The sequence below is a fragment of the Equus asinus genome, chromosome 1, assembly GCF_041296235.1.
Source record: "Equus asinus isolate D_3611 breed Donkey chromosome 1, EquAss-T2T_v2, whole genome shotgun sequence".
In the NCBI taxonomy this organism is placed as follows: Eukaryota; Metazoa; Chordata; class Mammalia; order Perissodactyla; family Equidae; genus Equus; species Equus asinus.
In genome coordinates, this window is record NC_091790.1 from 29,605,939 (window position 1) to 29,632,098 (window position 26,160).

Below are 26,160 nucleotides of genomic sequence, written 5' to 3' on the forward strand. Positions count from 1 at the left end.
GACAGCCAGAAAGACTATTTCATTTTCCAGAATTTTCTTCTCTGGACCATGAAAAGTTGTACTTAGTGGAGGGTAAGCTGGTTCAACTGTTTTCTATGATAATTTTAGAGCTGATTCCTCTTAAGGCCAATCAGCATTCTCCCCAGGGACTGTGATCCTGTTGATGACGTCAAGAGTGACTGAGGGGCAAAGTCTTTCTAATGTTAATTGGACAGCCACAGTAACCAAGTCCAAAAGCTCCTTTAAGTTGGAAATAAGGACTGTCAGCTCAAGAGAGGAACCTCTGTGACTATTTGGTACCCACAGAGCATGAGGGATTAGAAATTTATTCTTGCCACTCAATCATGACCCACATCTGACTATAAAAGCAGCCGAATCTGCAGAATATTTACATAAAGCATGTCCAGAATGAGAGCCGTTAGCTTCCAATGTTGCTAAAAATCCATTTTAAAGCTTAAATTGGGAAATTATATCCACAAAATAAAACTGATGAGACCAAACGGAGAATTCTATTCTTTGCCTTACATTTTTCAACACAGGAAAGTGTTCTCTACAAACAGCTTGGTTCCCATCCACCTAGTTACTTCAACATTAGCTTGGACATAGGGTCTTGAATGCTTTCTGGGGTCATGCTGAGTGTAGCACACATTAAAATGATCCAAATCAGTGTAGGGCCAGAGAAAATCTTCTAGAGTGAAGTATACATCCCTGAAATGATGGGCACACTGAAGTCATTAATCTTCTCCCCACTTTCCTAATTTCATACGCAATGAATCCTTAATTCCTATTCTATATGTGATGAGAACAGAAGGCCTTATCTTAGGAAAGTGTATTTTTAAACTAAACAAGAAACTATATAGTGCCAAAGTGGACAGAATAGCGAAGTCCCCAATGTTCCTGGTTTGTCACCCTTGTACTTAAATTGTACACAATTCCCAAGGACAAGAATGATGTTTCTCTTGTTCACTGCTCTAGCCCCCATCCTAGTTCAGTGGTGACAATGAGTAGATACTAAACAGACATGTATTGACTGATATCTATTCTAGAGATTTCCCAACTCTTGGAAAGTGCCAACTCAATGTAGTGAGTTGAATAGTGTCCCCCCAAATTCACGTCCACCCAGAACCTCAGAATGTGACCTTGTGGTGAAATAAGGTCTTTGCAGATGGAATAGTTAAGACATAGAGATGCAGTGAGAAGAATGTCATGTGAAGATGAGGCAGAGATTGGAGTGATGCCACGCAATGCCAAGGATTTCTGGTGACCCCCAGAAGCTAGGAGAGAGCCATGGACCAGATTCTCTGTCCAAACGTCTGGAAGGAACGAACCCAGCCAGCAGCCACCAGAAGCTAGGGAGAGACCTGGAAAGATCCTTGCCTAGAGCCTTCAGAGAGAGCATGGCCCTGCCAACACCTTGGTTTCAGAGTTGCGGCCTTCAGGACTGTGACAGAATAAATTTCTCTTGTTTCCAGCCCCCCAGTTTGTGGGGCTTTGTTATTGCAGCCCTGGGAAACTAATACACTCAAGAAAAATGAGCTAAATGTAAATAGTTCTGTCTGACATCAATCATTCCAATGTGACAGACAGAGGACTTCCCGTCATTTTCTTCCTTCTATTTTGAGGATAGGCATAGCTACAATTTTATTTAAATACGGTCTATCCAATGTTTTGTGATTTCATAAGCCTTCATATAATTAATAAACTCATCTGTAAATGTCTCACTCTTCCAACTTCCATGATATTTTCAGTTCTTTCCTGATCCTTAGAAGATTCTCAAAAAGAAAAAAAGACAGCCTCTCTTGTGCTGAGCCAAAGGACTACGAGAGCATCCAGCACTCAAGTAAGCCCCATCTCACACCCCCTGGAACATGGAAATAACTGACTTGCTCTAACGCGCTTGTTCCCTGGGAGTTAGAAAGGCTTGCTCTGTGTTCTACGGCAGAGATAAGCTGGGGTGTGTCAATAGTGCAACCTCTGTACTGTGTGCCTGTCATCCAGCCCCCCAAAATCTAACTCTGAAACATCTCTGAAATCACGCTCTCCCACACAGGCCCGATTGACAACCTCAATTCCTGCTTTAGCATCTCTCCCTCCTCATTGCCATTGTCCAAACTGTGGCAGCTACAAGGCAGCCACCCCTTCTCCTTCTCTTGAAGCTCGCAAGACCGTGCCCAAGCTCCTGGCATGGCCTGTGAGGCCGTGAGACCAGTCACTGCTGGTGACAGGCATCCCTCAGCCACCTTGCCTGGATATTCCAGCGATAACAAAGCATGTTTGGTTCCAGGACCCTCAAAGGTATTTTATCCTTCTGAGAACTATGCTCTCCTTTGGGAAAATAACTCCCACCCTTCTCTCCTGTCTGGTACATTTCTTTACTTTTTCATCCACACCTAGTTCTCACCTCTGGGAAGCCTTCTCTGACAACCCCCATGGATTAATCACTCTCTCCACCTATTTCTCTTTGCTGTTTCTAAATCTGGAAAATAATTCCATGATTTCACTTGTCACAGTGAGTAGTGAGAGCAGTGAAGTGTCTCTATTCCTTGCGAGGTTGTCAACGTTTTGAAGTCAAGACCCGTGGCTTTCTTCCCGGTGTGACTTCAGTGTTTCACACGGGCCAGCGACAGCACAGATGCTTGAGAAACATGTTAAACAACGTCGATGATACCACAAAAGTCAGTCAGATAAAAGTGATCAAGAGTGAGCTATATTACCACGAGCTAGATTTCGCACATCTATTTCATCCATAAATAAACCTAAAAATGGAGAAAACAGAAAAATCTATAGAACTAATGTCTTATACTCAAAATGTTACATTGATTAAACAGAAAATTGAATGACATCACTAGAGCGTATCTGGTACCAAAGTTTTGGGGCAATGGTACGTTTTCTAAGGACAAGAGGTTCCCCCTTGTTGATAATTTTGATTTAAGATTTTTTTCAAATTCTTCTCTGCCAAACAGACTTGGAGGACAATTACCTTCTGGTAGGAAAGCAGTGACAAGGCAAGCCACACCTGCCACTATATTGCTTGCCGCGAAGGGAAGGCGTCGTCCCAAACGCTCAATGGTTAGTAATATCAAGAGAGCTCCTGGCAGTTCCACAACTCCTGAGATGAAAAAGTCTATATAAAGGTTGCCTCCTATAATTCCCAGGCGCATGACGAGGCCTTGGTAAACCACTGCACTGGTGAACCTGGAGCGACATTGAAACACAACAGAGAACAAGTAAGATAACTTCAACCTGACTCGAAGGAAGGGGTGCGTTGTAAATTTGACACAAGCTTTTGAATCCATCACAAGTCAAACTTACCAAGCAAACATAAGTATAAGTGTGCACTTCCTCATTTGGGGAGTTCTCACCAGATCTAAAAAGGATGGATTACTAACTTCCTCATCTGTAACAGTGATCTATATAAGAGAAGCAGATTTCAGTAGCAATAGACAGCAAGAAACATCTGCATATTATAGATTTGTCATTGACCAGATTCAAAGCTACCGAATCAAATGATCTTACTGACCTGACCAGGGTCTTTCACTATTACACCTTAAAACCTGAGAATGAAGAGTTTGGTCCTCTAGCCTTTGTAATAGGTCAAATTCACAAAAATGTGGCGGCTGCACCAAGAATCTATTCTTAGGCTAAAATCAGCAGTAGTGTATGCTACACTGCTCTGAGTAAACAAGGACAAAAGGTATGTTCTAAAGTAAAATTCATTTGTACATTTATTAAATTGGAGAAAATAAGCATAAAAGTGGGGGAAGCAAGTGGGATCCAAACAAGTCTTCTTTATCTATTAAATCCTCAACCTTGAAGCTGACAAATAAGATAGAGTAATGTTAAGTTCAAGAGTGAGCAAGGCACTGGAGGTATCATTTTGCTTCTGTCGATTTACTGGAATCTAGCATCTTTTTGATCCAGGAAAATTCAGCTCATCTCTCTCTGGCCATCCAAGAAGTTGACCTTTTCTTTAATTCAATTAAACCAATATTGCAGTCTTCCAACTATGTATAAGGCACTATAAAGGAAACAAACCTGAACAGCAAAACCTCCATAACCACAGCAGCTTCCAGTCTAACATGGCAAAGGAATCATAGCACAATTCCCTGAAGTGACGACTGTGTCACATTTCCATGGGCTTGCACATTCTGTTACCTCCTCTTGGAGAGCCCTAGCTCTCTCTAGTCCTGATTTCACCTCCCCTGGGAGGGCCTTCCTAACCTCCGGGAGAACTGATGACTCTCGATCTGTGCCTCCACTCAGCCAACTTCTATCATCACACCTATTCAACCGCATGTCCTTATGGGTCTACTTTTTTCTCCCTCCTTGAGCTCTGGAGGTCTTGGAGGGCAGGAACAGTATTGTAGCATCAAGCAAAGTGCCTGGTGTTCAACACCTGTCTGGGTGATGACTGAATGTTGAAACAAGAAGTCAAGTGCCCTGCCCCATGTCTGTTTCTCAGAGTGTTGCCCTCAGTTTGTGCTCTTCTATTAAGTAAGAATCTTGACTAGTAAAGACAGGACCCTACTGTCTGTTTGCTCAACTCCAGACCTGGCCAAGATTGACTAGAAATCTAAGCAAAATTTCCCCAAGCCTTTGAGCTATATGTCTCTCTGCAAACAGTCACAAGAATTTGACTTAGAATGAATTCACACCTCTAGGACCTTGTCAATCACCTATTCTAAACTTTATACTCAATAGGTCAACCAAAACTTGATATCTCCTGCTCCTGGGAAAGTCACACAAACAAAAAGAGACTGCAAAATGGATCTCTTTAGATCACTGTCTTTTCCTAAGTCTTTCCAATACTGTGTTTCTTGTATACCAGTATATTTTGCACATTTTAACATCTCTTAAATTGGGATGTGTCCCACGACTGAGCTGATAAGAAAGCAATGTGTCACAGTTTAAATAGCATGGTTTTTCTTACTTAGTGGTACATAAAATGATGATGTGTCTTAAAATCAATAGTGTCAGAGTCAATGAAACAATAGTAGTTTTCACGACAATGCTGGTGGAAGACAGCTAATTGATTCCACCATCCATTCTTTCATTCTCCCTTTTGATAACAGAATCCACTGAATTTTAGTCGGGCATGTGGCTGCCAAGCTAAAGTGACATTTTCTACCCTGTCTTTGAAGAATGGGTGGCCCTGTGACTAAGATCTCAGCAATGAGGTAGAAGTGGAAGCTATATGTATAAGTTCTGGGTCGCATTCTTTAAAAAGGAAATGGCTTGCTCTTTATTCATTGTCCTCCTCTTCCTGAAGGATGGGAGGAGAAGATGCTGGAGCCAGCTTCACTCATAGAACCTATCACAGGTGACGGTGGACAAACAAGACAAGTGGAACCCAGGTCCTGGAGGGCCTCACAGAGCAGAGTTGCCCTCTAGCACTGGGCCACCCACCTTTGGGTGGGCATGTTAGACAGAAAGACATTTTTGTCTTTTGTCACTATATTTTTTTGGTGTCTGTTTCAACAGCAAGTTGACCTAGCCTTTAACTAATACAATGCCCATTGAAATGTTCCCTGAGTGAATCTTCTAAATTCTAAGACCCCAATGAAGGATTTTTTTTTTTTTACCTACCTTCACCTTTGCTGCTCCAAAAATAAGGCAGGAATACCAAAAATGCAAGATAAGAACTTAGTATATTATAACAATATATTACTAAGTGGTTGGTTGTCAAAATGTTTTCCACAATTAGTTTCTATATATTGCTCACATTAAAATGGCTAGCTTCTACAGAGTGTATAATATTTGTTAGATTCTGGGCTAAGTACTTTATTTGAATTATTTCACTTAATTCTCTTCAAAACTCTCTAAAGTTAGCACTTTTATTAATCCTATTTTATAAATAGGAAAAATGAAGTTTAGGACATTAAGGATTAAATAGGAAGGTAGCCATGCCAGGATTTGAAACCAGGCAGTTGATAGAGATCCTCTGTTCTTAATTCCTATACTACACTGCTAAATATATAAAAAGCTTTTTATTCTAGAAGATTTCTTTGTAGTTGACGGTCACTTTATATATTTTTAAAAAAGAATATTACACATGACCGAAAATCTAATCTTTAGTTAAAACACTGTTTTATGGAAAAGTCAGAGTTGACTAAAATAATTCAGACAAATTAGATTTGACTAAAATAGTTTAGATTTTGAAGATCTTTACATTCAAGGTGAAAACCACCCATAACACGAGGGAAGTTTCCCTCCATCACTTATTCCACTGATCACTTATTCCACTTATTGGATCACTTATTCCAATGATTCTTTTCTTCTCAGTTAGGGCTTTTACCCAATTCGGACCAGGGCTGGCTCCGTCATGTTCATCCCAGAAGTTCTCTTCTCGTCAGGGAGTCCCTGATAACACTGTTTGTCTGCACCACTGTTCACCCTCAGAGCACACAGATGGCCACAGCCTTTGTTTTTCTTTTCAAAAGCAATATTCACAATTTATTATGGATTCTCCTTTATTTCCTCTTCAATCTTATTTTCTGCCTATAGCTATGACTTCTATCCACTAGATAAGACTCTGAACAAATTCACTTTAATTCAGGCCCCAGTGGCAACATCCCAGAGTTCAAGTGCAATCATACATCGAGTATTTCAAAATCTCTTGTGAATTCAGGTAGATCATTTGACATTTAAACACTTTTGTAGATTTTCCAATTATTCATGGTTCTTAACTAACTGTTTCTAACTGATAAGATAAATGAGCATCTCTTGCCTTCGTATTAGCTCTTCAGATGTCACTTTTTCCTGATCAAATCTCTAGGCTGATTAAGTCACTACTTGACCACAGAATTATGACATGTTAGATTTTGACAAAACAATAGCGGTCTGGTGGTCTAACCCAGAGGTTGGCAAACTTTTTTGTACAGGGCCAGAGAGTAAGTACTTTTGGTTTGTGGGCTATAAGGTCTCTGTTGGAACTACTTAACTTTGTCATTGTAGTGTGAAAGCAGCCATAGATGGATACTAAATGGATGACTGTGGCTGGGTTCCAATAAGACTTTATTCAAAAAAACAGGCAGCAAATCAGGTCTGGCCCGTAGGCTGTAGATTGCCAATCTGTGAACTAGAGGGTTAGTGCTGGAGGAACTTATACAGATACTAATCTCATTTCCATTACAGAAAGGAAGACGTTGAGGCACCCGAAAGCTAAGCAGCCTACCCAACAAGGACAGACAGTAAGTAGATGAACCAGAAGTTTGATGCCTAAGTCTGTTTTGCCAACCATGATGCTATACTGTGTCTCCAGTATACAAAGTGTAATATTTATTTTACTGTTTAAAAGTATGCTGTATCATTTCATTAATGGTTCTCACAGGGTTGTGGGATTATGGTGGTTTTTACTTTCTTCAGTTTGGCTCTAAATATTCTCTTAAAATGAAAATTTAAACCTGTGTTACTTTTGTAACAAGAAAAAAAATTGCTCACTTTTAAAGCAATGGAGTAAAATAGACACTAGGGCACCTTTTTTGTTGTTGACTCAGTATCATTCTCCCTTTCTCTTTAATAGAACACCCACCATACAAACACACACACACACACACACACACACACACACACTTCATCAATTCATGTCCTCGGGGGAGCTGACTCTGTTTCCAGTTGTAGGGACAGCCTTGATTTTCTAAAGGTAATTATATCCTCTGTGCCAGTGGCTGGGCATGTGACCCATTCTGAACCAATGAGGAAGGGACATGTGACCTAATTTGAGTTGATGAGAAATGGGCAAGTGACCCAATCTAAATCAATGAGAAAAGGGCTTCTGGGAAAGTCCTTCACTGCCCTTATGTCAGAGGTTCCTCAAGGAATCATTTCTCTCTTCCCTCAGGGAATTAACGAGGAAATGGTGGGCTCAAATAGATCGTAGCAGTCATCCTACACCCAGGAGAGGACCAGTATAAAGATGAAGCTACCCTGTGAGCGGTATATAGGGAGGAAGAGAACCATGGCTTGTAGAGACTGTTGAGGCTCGAGTCTGCCCAACCCAGAACCCTGCTGTAACTCTAGAATTCCAAATATACGAGCCAGGAAATGTGCTGATTATCTAAGCCCATTTAAGTTGGTTTTCTGTAACCCATTGCCAAAAGTAGGATTATCTGGAGAATTCAGTCCAGAACAATGCTTTTACTTTAATAACTGAATATTTTAGACAAAATAATTTTGTTTTGGATAAATGATTGCTTCGAGGCTCCAATTCACTCTGTAGAAATATTTGGGATTAGTCTTAATTGCAAACTTCTAAGGTTTAGCATCATGCAGTCACATGATCTCTGCTTTTTCCGAAGCACAAATTTAATGCCTAATATATATCCTCTACTGAAAGAATACGAAGTGGTGATAAGAAGTGAAGGTAATCAAGACCACAAAACCCATCTCGCTTGTCCAGTGAATGAGAGGATTAATAGTACTTCTAAGCAAGTAAGCATTTTGCCAATTTAAGAACAAATCCAGCTGGTCTTTGATTTACTGACGTTCTCCACAGTGACGCAGATATTCTGAAAGATGACCCACTTTCTGGGTGTCCAGAGACCTTGAGAGGCTAAAAGCCATATCTTGGATGGAATTCATCCAATAAAGTCTTGGCAACTCATGCGTGGTGTTGGCTGCGGCTATTCCTCGTTTACAACAATCTCTAGCTCTGTATTTTTTAAATTTAAGCTGTGCTGCTTTTCTATCGCTGAAGGGTTACCAAATTTTGCCTAGTCTGAGTCAGATACAGAATAGAAATGTTGTATCAAGTTATTCCATATATTTTTTAATTTGCCGTATGGAGATAGAATTTCCATACTATAGCATTCAGCAATTTCAAGTGCACACTTCAGTGAATTCTGTCAAGTGTGCAGTCATATAACCACGACCACATCGTGATATGGAACATCTCCATTGCCCCCCAAAGCTTCCTGCTGTCTCTTTGCAGTCAATCCTCTCCCCCCACCCTTGGCCCCGGGCAACTTTTCATCTGCTTTCTGTCTTTACAGTTTCGCCTTTTCTAGAATTTCATATAAATGGAACCATACAATATGCTGTCTTTCGTGTCTAGCTTGGCATGATATTTTGTCAAATATTTATGCCATCTAAGTGGTGTCTGCCCACTTTATTTTGGAGCAAAGGGAGATGGGAAATGCCCTTGGCAACATTTGCCTGTTTGGAAGTCTTGTTGCCTAGTAATGCCACTCATAGAAAACGGTATTGCTCATGAGTAAACTGCACTCGTTGGTTGCTTGATATTTACTGAGCTGATTGCTATTTGCTCTATCTGTTCCTTAATTGTCTTTTAGTTCTGCCAAGACAGTTGTTTTATATCAACAATGATGTACCTTATGTGAATAGGGTATTCATCTTTCTTGGATTAATCTAGCTCTATTTATAACCCTTCCTGGTGCCTTTCTGAAACGTTTCTTCAAGTTGACATTTTAGCTTAAATTGCCAAGGAAGAGAAATATACTATAAATAACAATCTGTTATAAATATGGTGCTCAGAGTTCCTCCAGTGGGGGACTGCTTTCTGGTCAAGAAAGACAACCAGCAAGGGTCAGGACAGATGTGCAGCATTTCACACGGAACATTTTCCTACCGGCACATTTCATTTAAACTCTATGAGCCTTAGTTTTCTCACCAGCAGCATGAGGTTAGTAACACTCACCCCATTCATATTTTGAAGATTCAATTAGATAACCTCTGTATATACATCTTGCACACAACAAGTGCTCAATAATGGAGGCTGTCAACATTCATATTATTTTTTTTATAACGTTTCAGAGACATTTTACTTCCAGATGATAATTCACTTGGCCCTCTTTCACCCTTTCACAGTTAGTAAACTGTAATTGATGCTATAGTGCATAAAGGGAGATGCTTTCAAAGGTACTTTGACATTATTTGCTTTGTAAGGAAAATTGTCATTGTGCCTTTTTTTCTTTTAAATCAATGGATTTCTTTTTATATTGGATTTTCTTAAATATACCAGGTATATCTAATGTCAATTTGGCACCATTGGTCTCCCAGGCCTTAGGGAGGGTAGTTTTTCATGAATGTACACAAAAGCAAATGACCTTTAAAGAACTTGCTACTCAGAGGGTGGTCCCTGCATCAGCAGCATGCACTTCAGCAGGGAGCTTGTGAAACATGCCCCACCCGACATCAGATTAGGGAATCAGAACAGGCATTTTGACAACATCCCAGGAGACTAGCGTGAGAAGCACTGATGGTCAGTGAATAGCAATCCTGCTGACTCTTAGTATTTATTCTTCCTAAGCTGAGAAGGAATGTGAGTCCCGTCTGTTCGTCTTCGTTGTCCCCATCCCACACCCCCACCCAAGGGCAGGGGAGGGGGTACAGTGTCACGTAGCTGCGTTTCCAGACTTGCAGTTTCATCTGGTTGTTCTCAATAGGTGGACTTTTCATCAGTTGCCACATTTTACAAGGAAAGGTGAAGCCACTGATGAAAAGTGGAATTTATCTGCTCTTGAGGCTAACACAGTGGTTTTAGCCAGCAAACGTGTCATCGCAATCTCCCTACAGACTCTGTCCTCCAGAAGCTATTAATCTCTAAGAAGTCTGTATGAATGAAATATTCCTTGAGGATTTGGGGCTCACCAATTTGGAGGAGCAGGAGCCCCCCTCAAAGTTAAACTACCCCTGGGTCTTTCATACAAGCGTCAGCAGCTGGAGGACGTGAGTGGGCCAGGAGGAAGTATATGTGACTGCTGTGGTGTATTCCACAGCCTCATGCGTGACCCCATTCATCAGACAAACGCCAGCACCAGAAGGTCTGGGAACACCACAGAGCTTTGGCCAGCTTCTAGGTGGCGCTAGTGCTCCCTGGTATCCATAACAGAGAATTCGCCAAATCACCCAGAGTGCTTTGGGAACTTTTAAAAACCTCATTCTACTTTAAAACACGAGTAGAGAAAATATTTACCATAGGAGTTCATATGATCAAGAAATGTCCATATTAAAATTATTTGATGCTTATTTAATACTTATTAAAATAGTTAAAAACAAATCTCCATCACCCACACCAGCCTCATCTAATAAAAATATAGTGTGAGTTACATGTCAGTTTAAATTTTCCAGAAGCCACATTAAAAAAGGTGAAAAGAAACCGGCAAAATTCATCTTAATAACATGTTCCATGCAATCCAATCTATCCAAAATATCACCTTGACATGTAATCAATATGAAATTATTAATGAGATATTTTGTGTGCTTTGTGTCATACTGAATCTTTGAAATCCACTGTACCGCTTACTCTCATGGCACATCTCTGTTTAGACGAGCCACATTTCGGGGCTTTGCTGCGCACGTGGCTAGTGGCTAGTGGCTACTGTATTGGACAGAGGGGTCCAAACAACCTCGGGCTCAGCCAGCTCTTTTGTGAGGATGCTGTAGAGAAGATATTTATTCCATTTGCCTGAGTCCAGCCTGAGGTTGTCCCTTCCCTCCCCTCCACGGCCGGGCACGCTGCCTAGAACAGCGAAAGTGCCTCTCTCTCGAGGTCCCAGGAGGGATCTGAAGCGCAGCCTCAATATGAGCAAAGGTCAAAGGGTTGCAGCTGTGGGTCACATGTTGGAACATTTCTTCATTTCTTAAAAACAAATCTGAGAGGGTTTTATTTTTTTAGCTGGGGAAGTGTTAAAAGAAGAGAAAGAGGAAGAAAGAAGAGAGCGTACTCTCAAGTTCCAAAACTCTGACCCTAAAGACTCAGAACCCAAATGTGATGTCAGTGGATTGAATTAATGATGTCATTGAACTCTCCCATAGCACCGATAAGTGTCCACGATCATTACTGAAACAGAAAAGTTCTAAGTATCAAAATTTAGAGACAGTCCAATGTCTTAATGGAGTGTCTATAAGTCATTAATTAGCCAAGGACTTTTTTGAAGAGGGAGAAGAAGCTAGTGAGTGACTTAAGCAAAGTATCTGATATGTCACAAAGAAAAAGCAAAAGCACATGTCCTACCCAACAAGATTCTCATCATCATTTCTTCTGGGCTTCTGAATGCTTCAGAAAGCACTTTAATAAGACCACGGTCTTTGACACGATAATAGGATATAAACCCACGAGATGGCCCTTCTCCTCACTAGCAGGGGGAATATTTTCCACTAGGTTCTGGCTCTTTCTTGCACCCAGCTCTATCTTTGCCAGGTGTGCAGATGTTTCCAGTATAACTACAACTTTGCCCAGTTAGCTTCCCAGCAGGTGTCTTTCTGCCTGGACCTGGGAGCAGGAGGCACTCTGTCCCTATTCTGGGTAGCAGCCCTTTCGGTACAGGCCAAGGACAGCCAGGGTGACATGAGGCCTCGTCCCACAAGTGCACAGGGCCACAGTGATGGGCAAGTCTGGGACGGCACTCTCGGAGAGCCTGCAGGTTGGGGTCAGCTGCCTCTCGTATTCCTGCTGGTCTTCTTCTCAAGGGGCTGAGTTCTTCTCCTCTTTGCCCTCCTACAGCTGTCACCAGCCTCTCAGCAAGCCAGAAGTTGGGTCCATGCACAGCCCCCAGCACTCCCTAAGGGCTTGGTTCACAGGCATCCTTTTTGTCTAACTCTCTGCCCTGGGCTGGCCCCAGCCCGCTGGCTGTGCCTGTGGAGAGATTGGCTGCCCTCCCCTTTCCTCCATTTTCCACGAGCTCCGCAACCTCGTTCCCCTGAGCACAGTCTTCTTACTGTTCCCAGTAGACGCCAAAGCTGTGGTTTCTCTGACCGTGAAAGAGATCTCCATATTTTCTATTCCATTTTCCCGTAAGAACTTTTAAAATTGTGTTTACACTTTGATCAAATTATTTTTTTGTTTACCAGTTAGAAGGCCAAACCCACTTTGCAGTCATAATTTGAATGGAAAAGCATTTATCTTCCTAAATTGATGCTTCTCACGTGGAATCCTGTATTCTTAAGAATTTTTTCTTTAGAAAGAGCTCTGTGGTATGCATTAGCACTGTTTGCCAAATAGTTTTGGTTCCCTCCCTCCCTCCCCACCCAGTTACAGGGGTGTGACAGAATTGCACTTCTTGGCCCCTCATGACTGGGTGGGGCCACCCACCCAAATGTGCCGATGACTTGTGAGCACTTAATTGTTGAAGCAAGACCCCCTAGACTCTCCCCTCTCTGAGATGGTCCAGGCAGTGCCTGCTAGGACAGCCCGGATGAAAGAATGAGGACCCTGCGACAGAGAGAGGGGCCCCCAGTGAACCTACAACGTGGCACAGACAAGAGTTAGTCCTTTGTTGTTTTAATCCACCAAGATTTTGATAGTGTTTGTGACACACACGTACAACCTAGCCTACCCTGACTGATAAAGAGGCCGTAGATTTCTCAAGTTTAGGGAAAAAACCCTCTGGTCAACATCTTCTTCTTGATAGGAATTTATTATGCTAAGTATTGAGTTTGTACTTTGCAGTAATTAAACTAAGCCTGTTCAATTTAAATTTGGGAAAATTGTAATTTTTATGATTTTGTTTATCTCTTAGAATTAATGAACCCTTTGGAGATAATCACAGCGCTAAAACTCCTAAAAAGAAGTGAGGACTATTTCTACCGCATTTTCAGTTGATAGGCACTAATCAGTTTATCAAAGAAATAAACCATAAATGTGTAACACTGAGACGGAGAGAGCCCAGAGGGGAACTGCCATCTCGTGGCAATTTTTAGCTAAGAGTGTATGTCGCTGCCTAGTAAAAAAGTAAGTCAAATGTCAGCCACCAAGCTCACCAAATGAAGAGCAGATGGGTTTAAAAATCACGACCTCTTTTTCCATTGAGGAAGCATGCTCGTACACATGACCTCCTTTTGAAAGGTACGAAGGGCGGGCAGTATTGTCTCAGAGAGCAATTCTCATTTTTTAAAGAAATGCTGGAGTATCTTGGGGGAACGTTCAGATCCCCTCTGCCTTTGCATTACCGATGTTCAGCCTTTGAATAGTCCTGCCTCACGTCAGTGATGAATAGAGAACGAAGTCCAGATTCAGAAAACGTGCTTTAGATGCTGATAAGTATCCGGGGCATTTAACAACAAAAACATATTTATCTTTTAAAGCCAAGAGTGTGAAGATGACTGGCAGCTGTATGTGAATCTGAGGTCTAAATGCTGTGGTGAATTACCTACTTCTCCCGCCACAGAAAGCTTCACAACTGAGCCCTGCCCACTGATAACACTGTCTGTAGCCTAGTTAAAGCCTGCAGCACAGAAGCAGGTATTTCAGCTACTAATTATTGAGTTCCTTAAACATAGTAGACAGGTTTTAGGCTGTGAACTATTTTAGACTCAGAAATGGGAACTTGATAAATGATTGTGTATTTGCTGGTGCTCAGAAAACTGGCTCAGTACTGAGACAAATAAAGGTGGAACCCTACTTACACTCAAAATGGGGGTGGACTCCAGATGAATTTGGGCCCCAATCTGACAGTTAGAGCCAAAAACTAATAGGAGAATATCTTTGTGGCCATTGGGTGCAAAAGAGTATTTCTAAAACAAAACCTATAAAATAATCAATAGGCAAAAATGTACATTGATTTGACCTTATCATACCAGTTTAAGGATTTAAGGATTTATGTTCAATGAAGAAAAAAGTAAGTAAAGTTAATGGATAGTGAAAATGTCGGGGAGGAACATATTTGCAATGTATGAAACTAGCAAAGGGATAATATTTAGGATATAAAAGGAGATCCTATAAACTGAAGGAGACAAAATAACAGAAAATCCAATAAAAATGGGCAAGAATATGGCGTGCAATCCACAGAGGAGGAACCCAAACAGCAAAGTGACATGCGTGAAGATGTGCTGAATCTCACTGGTAACTAGAGACGTACAACCTCAAACATTCAGGGGGCTGGCCAAAATTAGAAGACTGGAAAATACCAAATGTGTATGTGGGCAAACGGAACACTCAGATACCCTAGCAAGTGTGCACAGAAAGCGATCTGGTCTTACTTATTGAGCTTGCATGCATCTCAGCACCCACTAGTTCTGCTTGTAGGCATTCTAGTCCATGGGAAACCTCACAAGTTTCAAAGGGGACCTGTATGAAAACATTTATCACAATTATTGGAGGCAACCAAGGTGCCCGTCGTTAGGAGGATGGAGATGTGAAATATAGCCGATGCGTACTGAAAACCACACAGCACTCACGCATAAGCAGGATGGGTAGGCCTTTAAAACAGATTGCTGCCAGAAAAAGTAAGAAATAAAACAAGATCTAGAGCAACCCGGTGCCATTTGTGTTACCTAAACGCACGCAGTCAACAAGTTCTAATTTATAAGGGCGCGTAAATATCAAAGGGCGGCAATGAAGCACATTCCATTGGGAACCTGCTGAGGGGGAGAGTGGGGAGAGTGGAGGAAGGGAAAAATAAAATCAAATAAACACAAAAGGAGCTTGCACAGCCCAACGATGTGCCGTGCACAGAAGGCAGGATTCACACAACGTCAAACAGGATAACTTAGAGGTCATCTCAGAATTCCCTCTGTTTCCACTGCTTTCAGATTGGCCAACTATCCAAATTTTGCCTTCCTTCTGTACCTTAGAAAGCCCTTAGTTTCATATTTATTACTTGCATTTGGGGACGCTGAGAAACTTTTCCAAAGAAAGTCAATTCAGTTGAACAGTTAAAAGAGCAATTGACATTCAACCCAATAAATATCACAGTCCTTGGTGGATTCTGGAATTTGCAAGTTGCTCCCTTTTCTGCTTCTTGATTTGGAAAATGTTTTCTGCATGTAGTTACTTACTGTTCATTGGTATGTCCTGCATGGCTCAAGGCAGAACAATCCTTAGAGAGGGATGAGATGCTCTTACGTACAAGCCATGAGCAGGTGGCACATGCCATCCCTGGAATTCTGATTTTGGAGGTTGTTGATAGTGAGGTGTGTACAGTCACATGGCTTGATCTCTGGACCACACTAATGTGCCTTGTTATATTGTGTTCACACATTGCTCTAAGTAGAAATGTGACTTGCTTTATTGTATTCTAACAACTAGATAGGTTAGTTTCTATCATGAACAGATGTACTGACCGAGATCCAATGAGAATATCTTTCTATTTATAAATGAATGCAATCAAAATTAAAATACACTGAAATGGTTTCCAAACACTACACATAAGATTTAGGCTCTTCTTCAACTTTAAGTGAAAGAGAAAATTTATATTTGCTTCTATTAAACTTATCTACATGATGATAACGAGTGTAGTTAAATAGTTAAGGAACCATTAGAAGGGGGAGACTGAAAACAACTCAAAAAAGAGAAAAAAAAGAAAAAAGCAATCATGGAGAATTGGAGAAAATATAAGGCATCCTGAATGCATGTTGGGAGACATTTTTGAAAGCGAATATGACACAGAGGTTGGTTCAAAAGTAAATGTTTTGAACACAGTGCTTAGTAACTATTTGCTGAATAAATGGATGAACAAATGAAGATGAATTCCTACTACATTGTGTGTAGCAATATACCTCTGTTTCTGGGACAACCTCAGGTCAATTACATTTAAATGGCTTTTTTAAACATGTAGCGACCAAATAAAATATTCTGTGATTCAGTTTGTAATGTGAAAAACATTTTCACTGCAATAACTAATAATCCACTTCAACTTGAAAGGCTGTTTATTTTTAAACAATAAAGTGTACCAAACAGTTTAGAGAACCGTGGGAAGAAAGGATACCATGAGAAATACCACGTGAAGTAGATTCTATATTACATGTAACTGACGCCAAAAAGTCTGACCCTTGCTAATTTTAGAGCAGTCTGTATAGATATAGTGTGTAAACTGTTATGAATTGCAGAGTGAATATTTGAATTGTCTTTAGTAAAATTTGTCTAAGTCGGGTCTCAAAGAGAAGTACTTAAGCTTAGAGACTACACTATTGATCAAAATATGCGGGTGAGTACTTAATCTCTATTGCACTCTGTGCCACAAAAAGAAAGGTGCTGAGTATTCACTCAACAAGCCCTCCTAGTCTTCCTCAAGATCTAAACTATTAGTGGTGTGTTGGCTCTGAAAGGCAGGCGGGAAAAGAAAACAAGGAATTACCTTTGAGACATAGAAGGCAATTGCACACCAAGTTGCTCAACTCTTCCTACTAAACTCGTAGAACTTGTCTTAAAGGTCAGCAGAAGAGCAGAATATAAGGAACTTGAGTTTATTTGATGGGATAAAAAAAAATGAATGAATCTTGGAAGTTGTTAAGAATTCTATGTTTGTCAAGACTCCACAGAGTCCTTTAGCTTTCCTTGATAACATCTTATAACCTTAACTCTGAAAGCCCAGGAAAGGGTGTTTCAACAATGGAGACTAACCCTGTTTGTGCTTACAGATCAGTGACTCAACCTTTTCAAGTATGAGGATTTCCACTTAATGTCAAAGAATTTAATGGTTGCCCACGATAGGACTTGTGCTTTTAATTTCTGTTCATTGAGATCACACAATGACACAAATTTACTAAAAACTGAACAACACTTTTCAATTCGTTAGTAATTATTAACCACAACTGTATCTACTGTCATCTGAAAAAACAGTACGTATTTATCCAAGACGTATTAATTCATTCTACAGACAAGGCTTGGTTGCAAATGTTTTGTGGACTTTTGCAATAACTCCATAGTCCCCAAGGATCTGTGGCCCACTGAGGCGGACTGCCACTTGATTCTTCCATCAACTCGGGGGCTGAGGTTACAGCTGCTGGGCCACAGGAATGTATTAGCAAGAATGTCCAAATCAGCTCGTAGGGTTTCCTCTCTGGCCACCCTCCATGCCCATTACGAAGGAAGGTGATAAACTTTGCTTTTATGTGAAAGGTCCCTCTAGCAGAAAAAGTGTCCTTGGTTCTGGCCATTTCCCAATATTCTCTATGGTTTTCTCCTGGGAAGGATACAAAGACTTCTCCATGTTTTCAGGACTCTTTTATGCAGTCCCCTTAAGAAAGGTGCATTCACTATTTGGAGAAAGAAGCCTTCCTCTCAACCAGGTCCCCTTTCTGTACATTAAATTATACTTCCTTCCCTCTGATAGGGCCAAATTCAAAGAAAATAGCGCAAATCCATATTATTTGTTCCAAACCAAGAAATCTAGCCATCTCGGGATTTCGCGGGCCTTGTCCTACTTGCATCTGCATCCACAAGAAGAAGCGTTGCTGTGGCAACACAACCCGGATGTTCTTCATCCAGCCATCTGTTAGATGGATCTGCATTTTCATTTGTCCTAGGGAAGAGAGGATTTATCCCATGCAAATCAAGCATCTGATGTCTTTTTTATCATCTTCCTGGATGGGACCTCGAGGGACTGAAACAAATGGATCTGAGTGTGCTCTCTCTCTCTTTTTATTAAGCACAATTTTCTCCTGCATTTATCTGTATCAAAGGAGCATGTCTGGGTACATTGACAACGAACTCAGCCCTAGAGAATTCCACCTGCTCCCAGCCCACAACTCTTCTCTTAGGATTATTTCATGAAGAAAGGCAATTTTCCTGGTGGGTCGAAGACCTAGCGAACAGCACTGTCATGGTAACAGCAGCTCTGCATTGGGAACAACACCCAAGAATTCCAGCCAGGAGCTGGACATGCAGGATTCTGGAAGTTGCACCCATTATTGCCTCCACAGCAGGCAACGGTTTTACAAAGAGCTAGTATTTTCTTATTTGTTTGCAGTAGGAAAGCACAGTGATTTGGATTGCAGAAACTAGTTTTGCCAAAAACACAAGAATAGGCCAAATGGCACAGGAACAAAACACTTGAAAAAGCTGACCGTCTTTCTCGCTCACGCAGATGAGTGTGAAGATTTCAAAGACGGCGTTAGAAGGCCATTCCCTTAGCAAACGCTCAAAAAAGAAAAAGAGAAAGAAAAGGCCCTCCCCTACTCTGTTAAAGAGAGACCCAGAATTAAAATAATTGAAGATAGGCATTTTCACAATTCTCACTAAAGAGAGCAACCAAGACTAACAGAATAAAATAAGCTGGGTGGCTTATTTGTTTGCTTCATATTTTAATTTTGTTTGTAATGCCCCCAGGACTCGGGCTAGGCCAGAAAAAGGCGAATGCTTCTCGCAGGAGTGTTGGGGGTGGCCAGGGAGGACTGTTGGCCTAAAGGGCAGGATTAGCCTTTGAGAAGGAAAAAAGGAGGAGTCCAGGATTCCCCATGACATAACTAATGAATGACGAGGGATGTGACTCTAAATGTCACTATATAAAGCTTGGAACGCTCCCCCGGTATCATAATCCACACAGCCTTGCCTGTGAGGTTTGCTGGAATCTCAACAGTAGACCGAGTGCCAATGGAAGGGGCTTTGGCTCTGAGCCTCGTCAAGAATGGGGCTAGTTCCTCCAGGTGGAGAGGGAAGTGTCGGGGGAGAGGCACACATGCATGGGCAACACTGCTGTCTATGGTCTGGGACACGTCTAGAGAATGGGTTCTCGGCAGCAACAGTCTCTAGAAAGAGCACGTAACAGTCATCAAGAGGGCGCAGCATCTGGCTCTAAGACAATGGATGAGTAAAGACATGAGTAACAGGATCCTACTTTCAGGGAGAAAGAACAGGCAGAAATTAAGCAGGGGGCCAGGGACCCAGCCCAGTGGGCTAGGGTTCAAGATCAGATTAAGAAATAGAGTAAAAACTAGAGTTTCAGCAAATTGTAGACATCCAATATGTACAGCTTTTTGTGCTTATCATACGTCAAGACGGTGGTTTAAAAATCCATATAACTTTATGTGGGAACTTCAAATAAAGGCTGTTAAAAAAACAAAAAACTAGAAACTGAGGAAGAAAATGGAAGCTTGGTAGGCTCCTGGGGTCTCGGCAGCATCCATCTGATACTGGGAAATTCCAGGCCCCACCCTCTAGTCAGGGCAGGCATCCCAATATCTTCTCATAGGCATCAAGGTCCATGGTTGGGTTGGAGTGACTTGGGAAGCCAACAAATGTAAGCCTTTGGTATCTTCCTCTGAGCATAGCCAGGAAGACGAGGACTGACCTAGTCACGGGGTGACCAGCTCGTTCTAGTTTGCCTGAGACTTTCTCTGAAACTCTCACATCCCAGGAATCTCCCCAGTCTTAGGCAAACAGGACAGCTGGTCACCCTCCTAGTCACCCTCTGAGTACGCTGTTGTCCTGGGTTCTGTAGACCCAATGACTCATTAGTAATGTGTCCTCAGACACCAGGATTGTCTGATAGGACTAGACACATGGAGGGAGGGCATTTAACAGGAATTCTGAGTGTTCTCCTTTCACAGTTCTCATGAATACTTTTTAAGCTTTACCTTGTATTTCAATGAAATAGTTAAGATTTTGACAAAAGGAGAGTCCAGTTATTTCAAGAAGGGGTGGAAGGTGAGTGTAAGGGAGTGGGAGAGAAGGCCTTGACTCTCCAGGGTTCTTTGCTCAAAATGCTTCTCTTGGGCGCAGCCTCCTGAAAATCTGCCTCACCCGCGCCAAGGCCGTAATCTCATTCTTTGAAGGGTATGTCACTTAGATTTCTAGTTCAATTAAAGCCATATGATGCTCTGGAACATCTTCCCCTCAATATTTGTGTAGGTTAAATGAGAGTCCACTGACCTGGAAGATTTTAGGCTAAATGTTTTTAGTGGAAGGAACTTTCTATTTAATCACCCAGCTTAGGATAGGAACTCATTCTGGATTCAACAGTCCATCAGCACTGTTTTCATGGATTTTTACTATAGCATAAACATTTTTCCCTTTTCATTCAATATTGTTTTATTTTCAAAAGGTTAAAGACATGGGAACTAATTAGAATAATCTATTTAAATATAGGCCATTTATAGAACTCAGGCTCTTTCCAAAAACGTATTTAAGAGGAATACTATTAAATTAATTCCCCGCTCCAAAAGTCCATTTTATGTTTGGTATATGGAGTGTCTGACATTTTTTATGCATTCAAGAATATTTTAAATTAAAGCTAATGTGGCAGCATGCATATTCCAGCAATCATTTTTATGTGTCATTTTAAGGATGACAGCTTTGCTAGTAGACTTGGCACCACTCACTGTGCAAAGTCCAAGAGTGAAGCTTTACCACTATTAAAGGAAAACATTGTATCAGTTTCCAGAGACTTTTCAACAGCCTTTACCATTTTCTAGACTTCTCTTTTCCCACTCCTGACATGGTCACTGAACCAGAGCCTCCGAGGGGCCTAACTTACTTTCTCTGGATCTTTTAAATGAATTCCATGCAGAGAGTTTTTAAGTCCCAAGTCTGAAATAATAATTAAACACAACAGTTAACAAAGACAGCACAATATTTGGACTAAAATAGCACACAGCCCCTTGGGCTTCACGAAAGCCAGAATCATGGTGTGGTTCCTCTCTTGGAAGAACAAAAATGCTATTTATAAAAATCCTCCTTTGAAAGGAAATGTCAGAAACAGACATTCCCAAAGCTGGAAAGTCCCCCTCTGTGGCCATCTTGGTGTTTGTGTGATGATTCATTAAAATATAGAAAAGATGGCGCTGTTAAAAGTTGGAAGTCTCTCTGGCAACTAAGGTGATCTGAAGATTAACCTGGCATTTTCTAAGAGGGTTTTAATCTTTTCTACTTTGGGAATATATCAAAGAGTGGGATCATTTATATTGATGATGGTCCTTTTGGGATCAGAAAGCCCAAATGTCAGTTCTTGATGTCACCTAAACATGCCACCATGGGAACTGCCCATAAGCATGTTTATGCATGAATATCAATTTAATATCTGGTACTCGCACTTAATAAGCTGTAGATTAGCTATGAACAATGAACTATATAGGTATACCATAAAAACAAGGAAATTATAATCAAGCCTTATAGGTTTATTGCACCAACAGAGCATAACAGTATCACTAATAAATACGGACACATTCAGTTCTGTAGCATTAGAGGCTCTTTGTTAAGTAAAGTTGTAACCTACTATTTTCCATGAGCATATCCCATACGAAGGTAAGATGTGGAGGGGCAGGGAGCGGAGAGGGATCTTTAGGATAAGGGTCTTTAAAATCCTTTAAAAAAAATAAAAAATAAAAAATGCTGCCACAGTTACCTATGTAGTTGTATGATCCAGGTCAGTAAGTGACAGTGGCTGTTTAATCAGTGTATCAGTTGCCTATTGATAAATAATGCTATAGCAACCATCAATCTTAGTGGCATAAAATACTAAGCATTCATTTAGCTCACTTGTCTGTGGGTTGGCTGGGAGATTGCTTATCTGGGTTTGGGGAAGCTTTGCTAGAGTAACTCTGCTTCAACTATCTCTCAGCCTCCTCTGGGGCTGTGGGCAAGCCTTGCAATGTTCTTCTCACAGCGATGGCTGAAGTGCAGAGATCAAGCCCAATCATACAAGCACATTTCAAGACCCTATTGCATTGCATCTGATAACCGACCATCAGCCAAAGCCACTAACATGACCAAGGGCAGGAAGTACGTTCCACCCGCCATGAGACCAAAGCAAGTCACATTGCCATGCCCTATATCAGTGGAGCCAGGAAGTATTTTCATCCAATGGAAATGAGGGGGAAGATGTGACTATTTCAAACAATGACCTAATCTACCACAATCTGACGTCATCTAGATAACGGAAAATGTGTTGAATCACTAAACCCTACTCCTGCAGTTGAACCAGTTCTATTATGATCAACTCTATTAGTCAGCTTTGGCTGCAGAAACAAACACCCTTATATCTCTGTAGCATCCTGAGACACATTCAGGAAACAGTTACTCTCGGCCACGTTTCGTATGGCAGCTGCAGGTGGGCTGCTGCAGCTCCACTTGAAGTTGTAGCTCTTCTCGTTCTGAGACCCACACTGAAGGAACAGCCCAATTTGGGATATGCTGCTCTTGTGGCAGATGGAAAGAGCAAGAGAGCTGTCAGAAACTCACGATGCCTTTACAACTCCTGCTCAAAACTGGTACCCTGCCACTTTTGCTCCTTGGGCCATCAAGTCAGGCGGCTGAGCCTGACTCAGTGGGGAGGTATACCTGCCTGCTGCAAGTCCCCCAGCCATGACAGGATGTGTAATCCTCTTATAGAGAGCCGGTGAAGAGCTGAGAACAATAGCACAGTCTGTCATAGACAGCACCACTTCACGGTGAGAAAAGGTCACTAAGAAACAATCCCAGCTCTCCCCTACTTACCAACAGACCTGCTTACTGCTGCCAAAAGCTTGAGCCCTCTCAAATCCTTGCCCATTCCTTATTGATTTTGACAAGCACACACATTCAGCTTGTAGGGCAATGGCCATCTCTTCAGACTAGCACTGCCATCCAGGGCACTGCTCATCTATACACACAGTACCATTGCATGTCTACTGGATGAGAACGGAAAGTTGGATCCACGGGTAACTGACTAGGTGTAAGGCAAGAAACGACACACTACAAGGAACAGGCAGATAGTAACAAGTAATGTCAAATTGATGCCAAAGAGAAATTTCATTGGAACATGTAAGAATTTTGCCTTATGAACAACACAGAGGGCTTGACCAAGGCAGGAAAGAGCTCTCTTCATGCAAGCGCCCCTCTGGGTCAGAGGATGACTAGGGATACCCTTAAAGACATTGGGAGACACTGTTGTGCTGTAGTTGTGCCTGTGCTGTAACTATTGCAGACTTGCCAAAGGTTTGGTTTTCATTTTTCCAAATGTGCCTTAACATTGTAGCACGCAAATGCACCCATTTAGGTGTCTAAACTAATCATCCTTCTGTGTTGGGTAACTCCCGATTGTTTAACATCCCACTCATCCTTTGATTCACTCTACTTTCTACTTAACTTCCTATGAGCTCAACCCATTTGCCTCATTTGCACTGGTTTTTGATTTTTGGACTTTTCTTTTCAGTGAATAACAGTTACACTGTTGGTATATTCAGAGAGCCTGATGTTCTGATCACCTGAATTTCTACCTTCTAGCTATCTCTTCAACACAATCAGAGGCCAGCTAGGAATTCTGGCAAATGGAAGCCTAGGGACCACTGAGACGGGGAGCCATAGTTTATCCACCCATGAAATTAGTAATGTCTACATGAAATATAATGGGGATTATTTATAGGACAGCCAACACTCAGAATAATCCACCTGGTTAATGTTGGAATCAAATCTATTGTACTTATTTCTTCCCATATCTTCCTTCCATTTACTAAAGCCCGGGGGATTTATTGGTGTTAATGCTGATTTGTAGTGAATTTAGGTTATCTTCTGTAACATGGAGCATCCGTGGGTCATTCTAAGCTAGGTCTTTCAGTTCCCCTAAAACAGACCAGAACCTCTGGTGCAAGTGATGCAACAGGCTAGGGTTGGGAGGCAGCCAAGGCTCTTATGATGAGAGGAGAGCACAGAGCTGCCAGACCTCCTGTGGGTGTTTTCAATTGAAGCAGATTCTTTCCAGTTCCTTCTAACCTCCACTGCAACTCATGATGTGCGCCCCTAGGATGAGACGGGAATTGGAGAGGTCTTGAAGGATGAGCTAATTTACATGGCACTAACTTCTTCCAAATGTCAGGATTTGCTGAAAAGAGGTTCTGTGAAAAGTGAAGAGAGTGCTGGGCAATCAGCCTGAGGTCATATCCAGAGAGCAGGGGTACCAGCTGTGACGGCAGCGAAGGACTCTGAAGGTTGAACGACTATGTAAATACAAGGTTCAAGGCGATCCTAACAATGACACGGGCAATAGTTATTTGAGTCCCCAACATATGAGTAATTGACACATTACACAAAAACTATAATAGGATCCTAGTCTGATTTGGCACTAGATTTCCAGTAAAATGCCTGCAGAACTGCCCAGTGTTTCTGAGTATTGTAAAGAGGTATTTTGCATTTTATTATGTTTTGTGGGAACATTAGAATCTCTGAAATAGAAAACTATGTTTGGACCTATAATTTGACTCAATTAAGCTATTAGCAAGATGTTTTAAACTGAAATGTTAACTTCTTCTCTTTTTAAAGACAGCACTTTTCTGCTTATGTTGTACAATTAAAAAAGGATAGAGATGGGTGGGTTCAGTCTGAAGACATTTGTTTCAAAAATCAAAGCACCCTTGGGGAAGCGGATGATTCCAAGTGTGAGACTGGAACTTACAAGATGAGCCTAGAAAATCTTGTCATGCTAGCAAGCAAAGAAGTGTTCAGAAACTACTAGAGGTGTGGGAGAGGGACTCGGGAACCAACAATGAGCTTCGTCTGTCCGAAGGGGGGCAACTTGAGCCCCAGTAAAGATAATAACAATAATTGCAACGAATGAACATCCACAATATGTTTAAACCCAGGAGCTCATAAGGAGCTTAAAACCCCACCACATACAATGCATGGTCACTTTTGGAGACTATAGGGAACCAGTTCCTTATTTTGAAAAGAAAGAAAAAATTAGGCTTGTATCCTGCTTTCCTGTAGGAGCTACATCTCAGAGTAGTCCAACAGTTGACGGGAAAAGTCAGTCTTTACACAAGCATTCCAGTAGCAAATGAAGAAATCATGATAAAATGGGAATATTGTCATTTTGCAACCTCTGGCGAATTAATTAATCCAGGCAATGATGATCAGTGGCAGGGCAGCTAACATGACAAAAGAAGAGGCAGGCAGACAGACACTAGGTACCTCTGAATGGAAATGTACGAAGCCACTTACGAAGTAGCCTTGCCAAAAATATCAGACTTGAACCTAAGTTCCAGATTTAACTACCAATTTACAGGGAACACAAGAAACAGAGGGTCATGTTAAAGGATCCTAAGAGATGGAATCAACAAAATTTAGACTGCAGAAAACTCTACAGGAAAACAAACAAACAAAAAACTAGCGTTCTCACTCTCAAAGTTGCAAGGAAAAGAAAAAGAGCAGGAACCTATAGACTAAAGAAGACCGAAGAGGCATATCAATCAATCACCAAACATAAACATCATTAGGAGCCTAACGTAAACAAACAAGCTGTAGACACTATGGCCATCAGGGAATTGGAAACACTGACTTGATATCTGGCATTAAGAAATTATGGTCAATTATGTTTCCTTAGTAGTATTGAGATAATTTTTATATTTTATATACCACTGCTCTCCCATGTGCTCTTATCACACTGACTATCAGTACTCATAGCTGGATCAAAGTGTGCTTTTTGGATTCAATGTTAAGGGCAAAATAAATACATTTTGTCATTTATTTAGCAGTAGCCTGAGGACAGTACACACGGAGTCACAGACTCAAGG

The 26,160-nt window shown here is 41.4% G+C and overlaps 1 protein-coding gene across 2 annotated transcripts in view; it reads right to left on the reverse strand.

Moving 5' to 3' along the window:
* The window catches only part of SLC22A3 (solute carrier family 22 member 3), a 94,972-nt gene that overhangs the window by 13,150 nt on the left and 55,662 nt on the right, over positions 1-26,160 (reverse strand). The window contains exons 6-8 of one of the 2 annotated variants that reach the window (XR_011493319.1): positions 3,313-3,410; positions 2,981-3,195; positions 2,402-2,756 (exon numbers count right to left, since the gene is read on the reverse strand). Coding sequence is in view for 1 of the 2 variants with exons in the window: in XM_014858359.3 (XP_014713845.2) it covers positions 2,981-3,195; positions 3,313-3,410 (313 nt within the window). In the remaining variant the exon portion in view is untranslated. The remainder of the gene's footprint in view (positions 1-2,401; positions 2,757-2,980; positions 3,196-3,312; positions 3,411-26,160) is intronic. The other variant, XM_014858359.3, reaches the window with a different exon arrangement.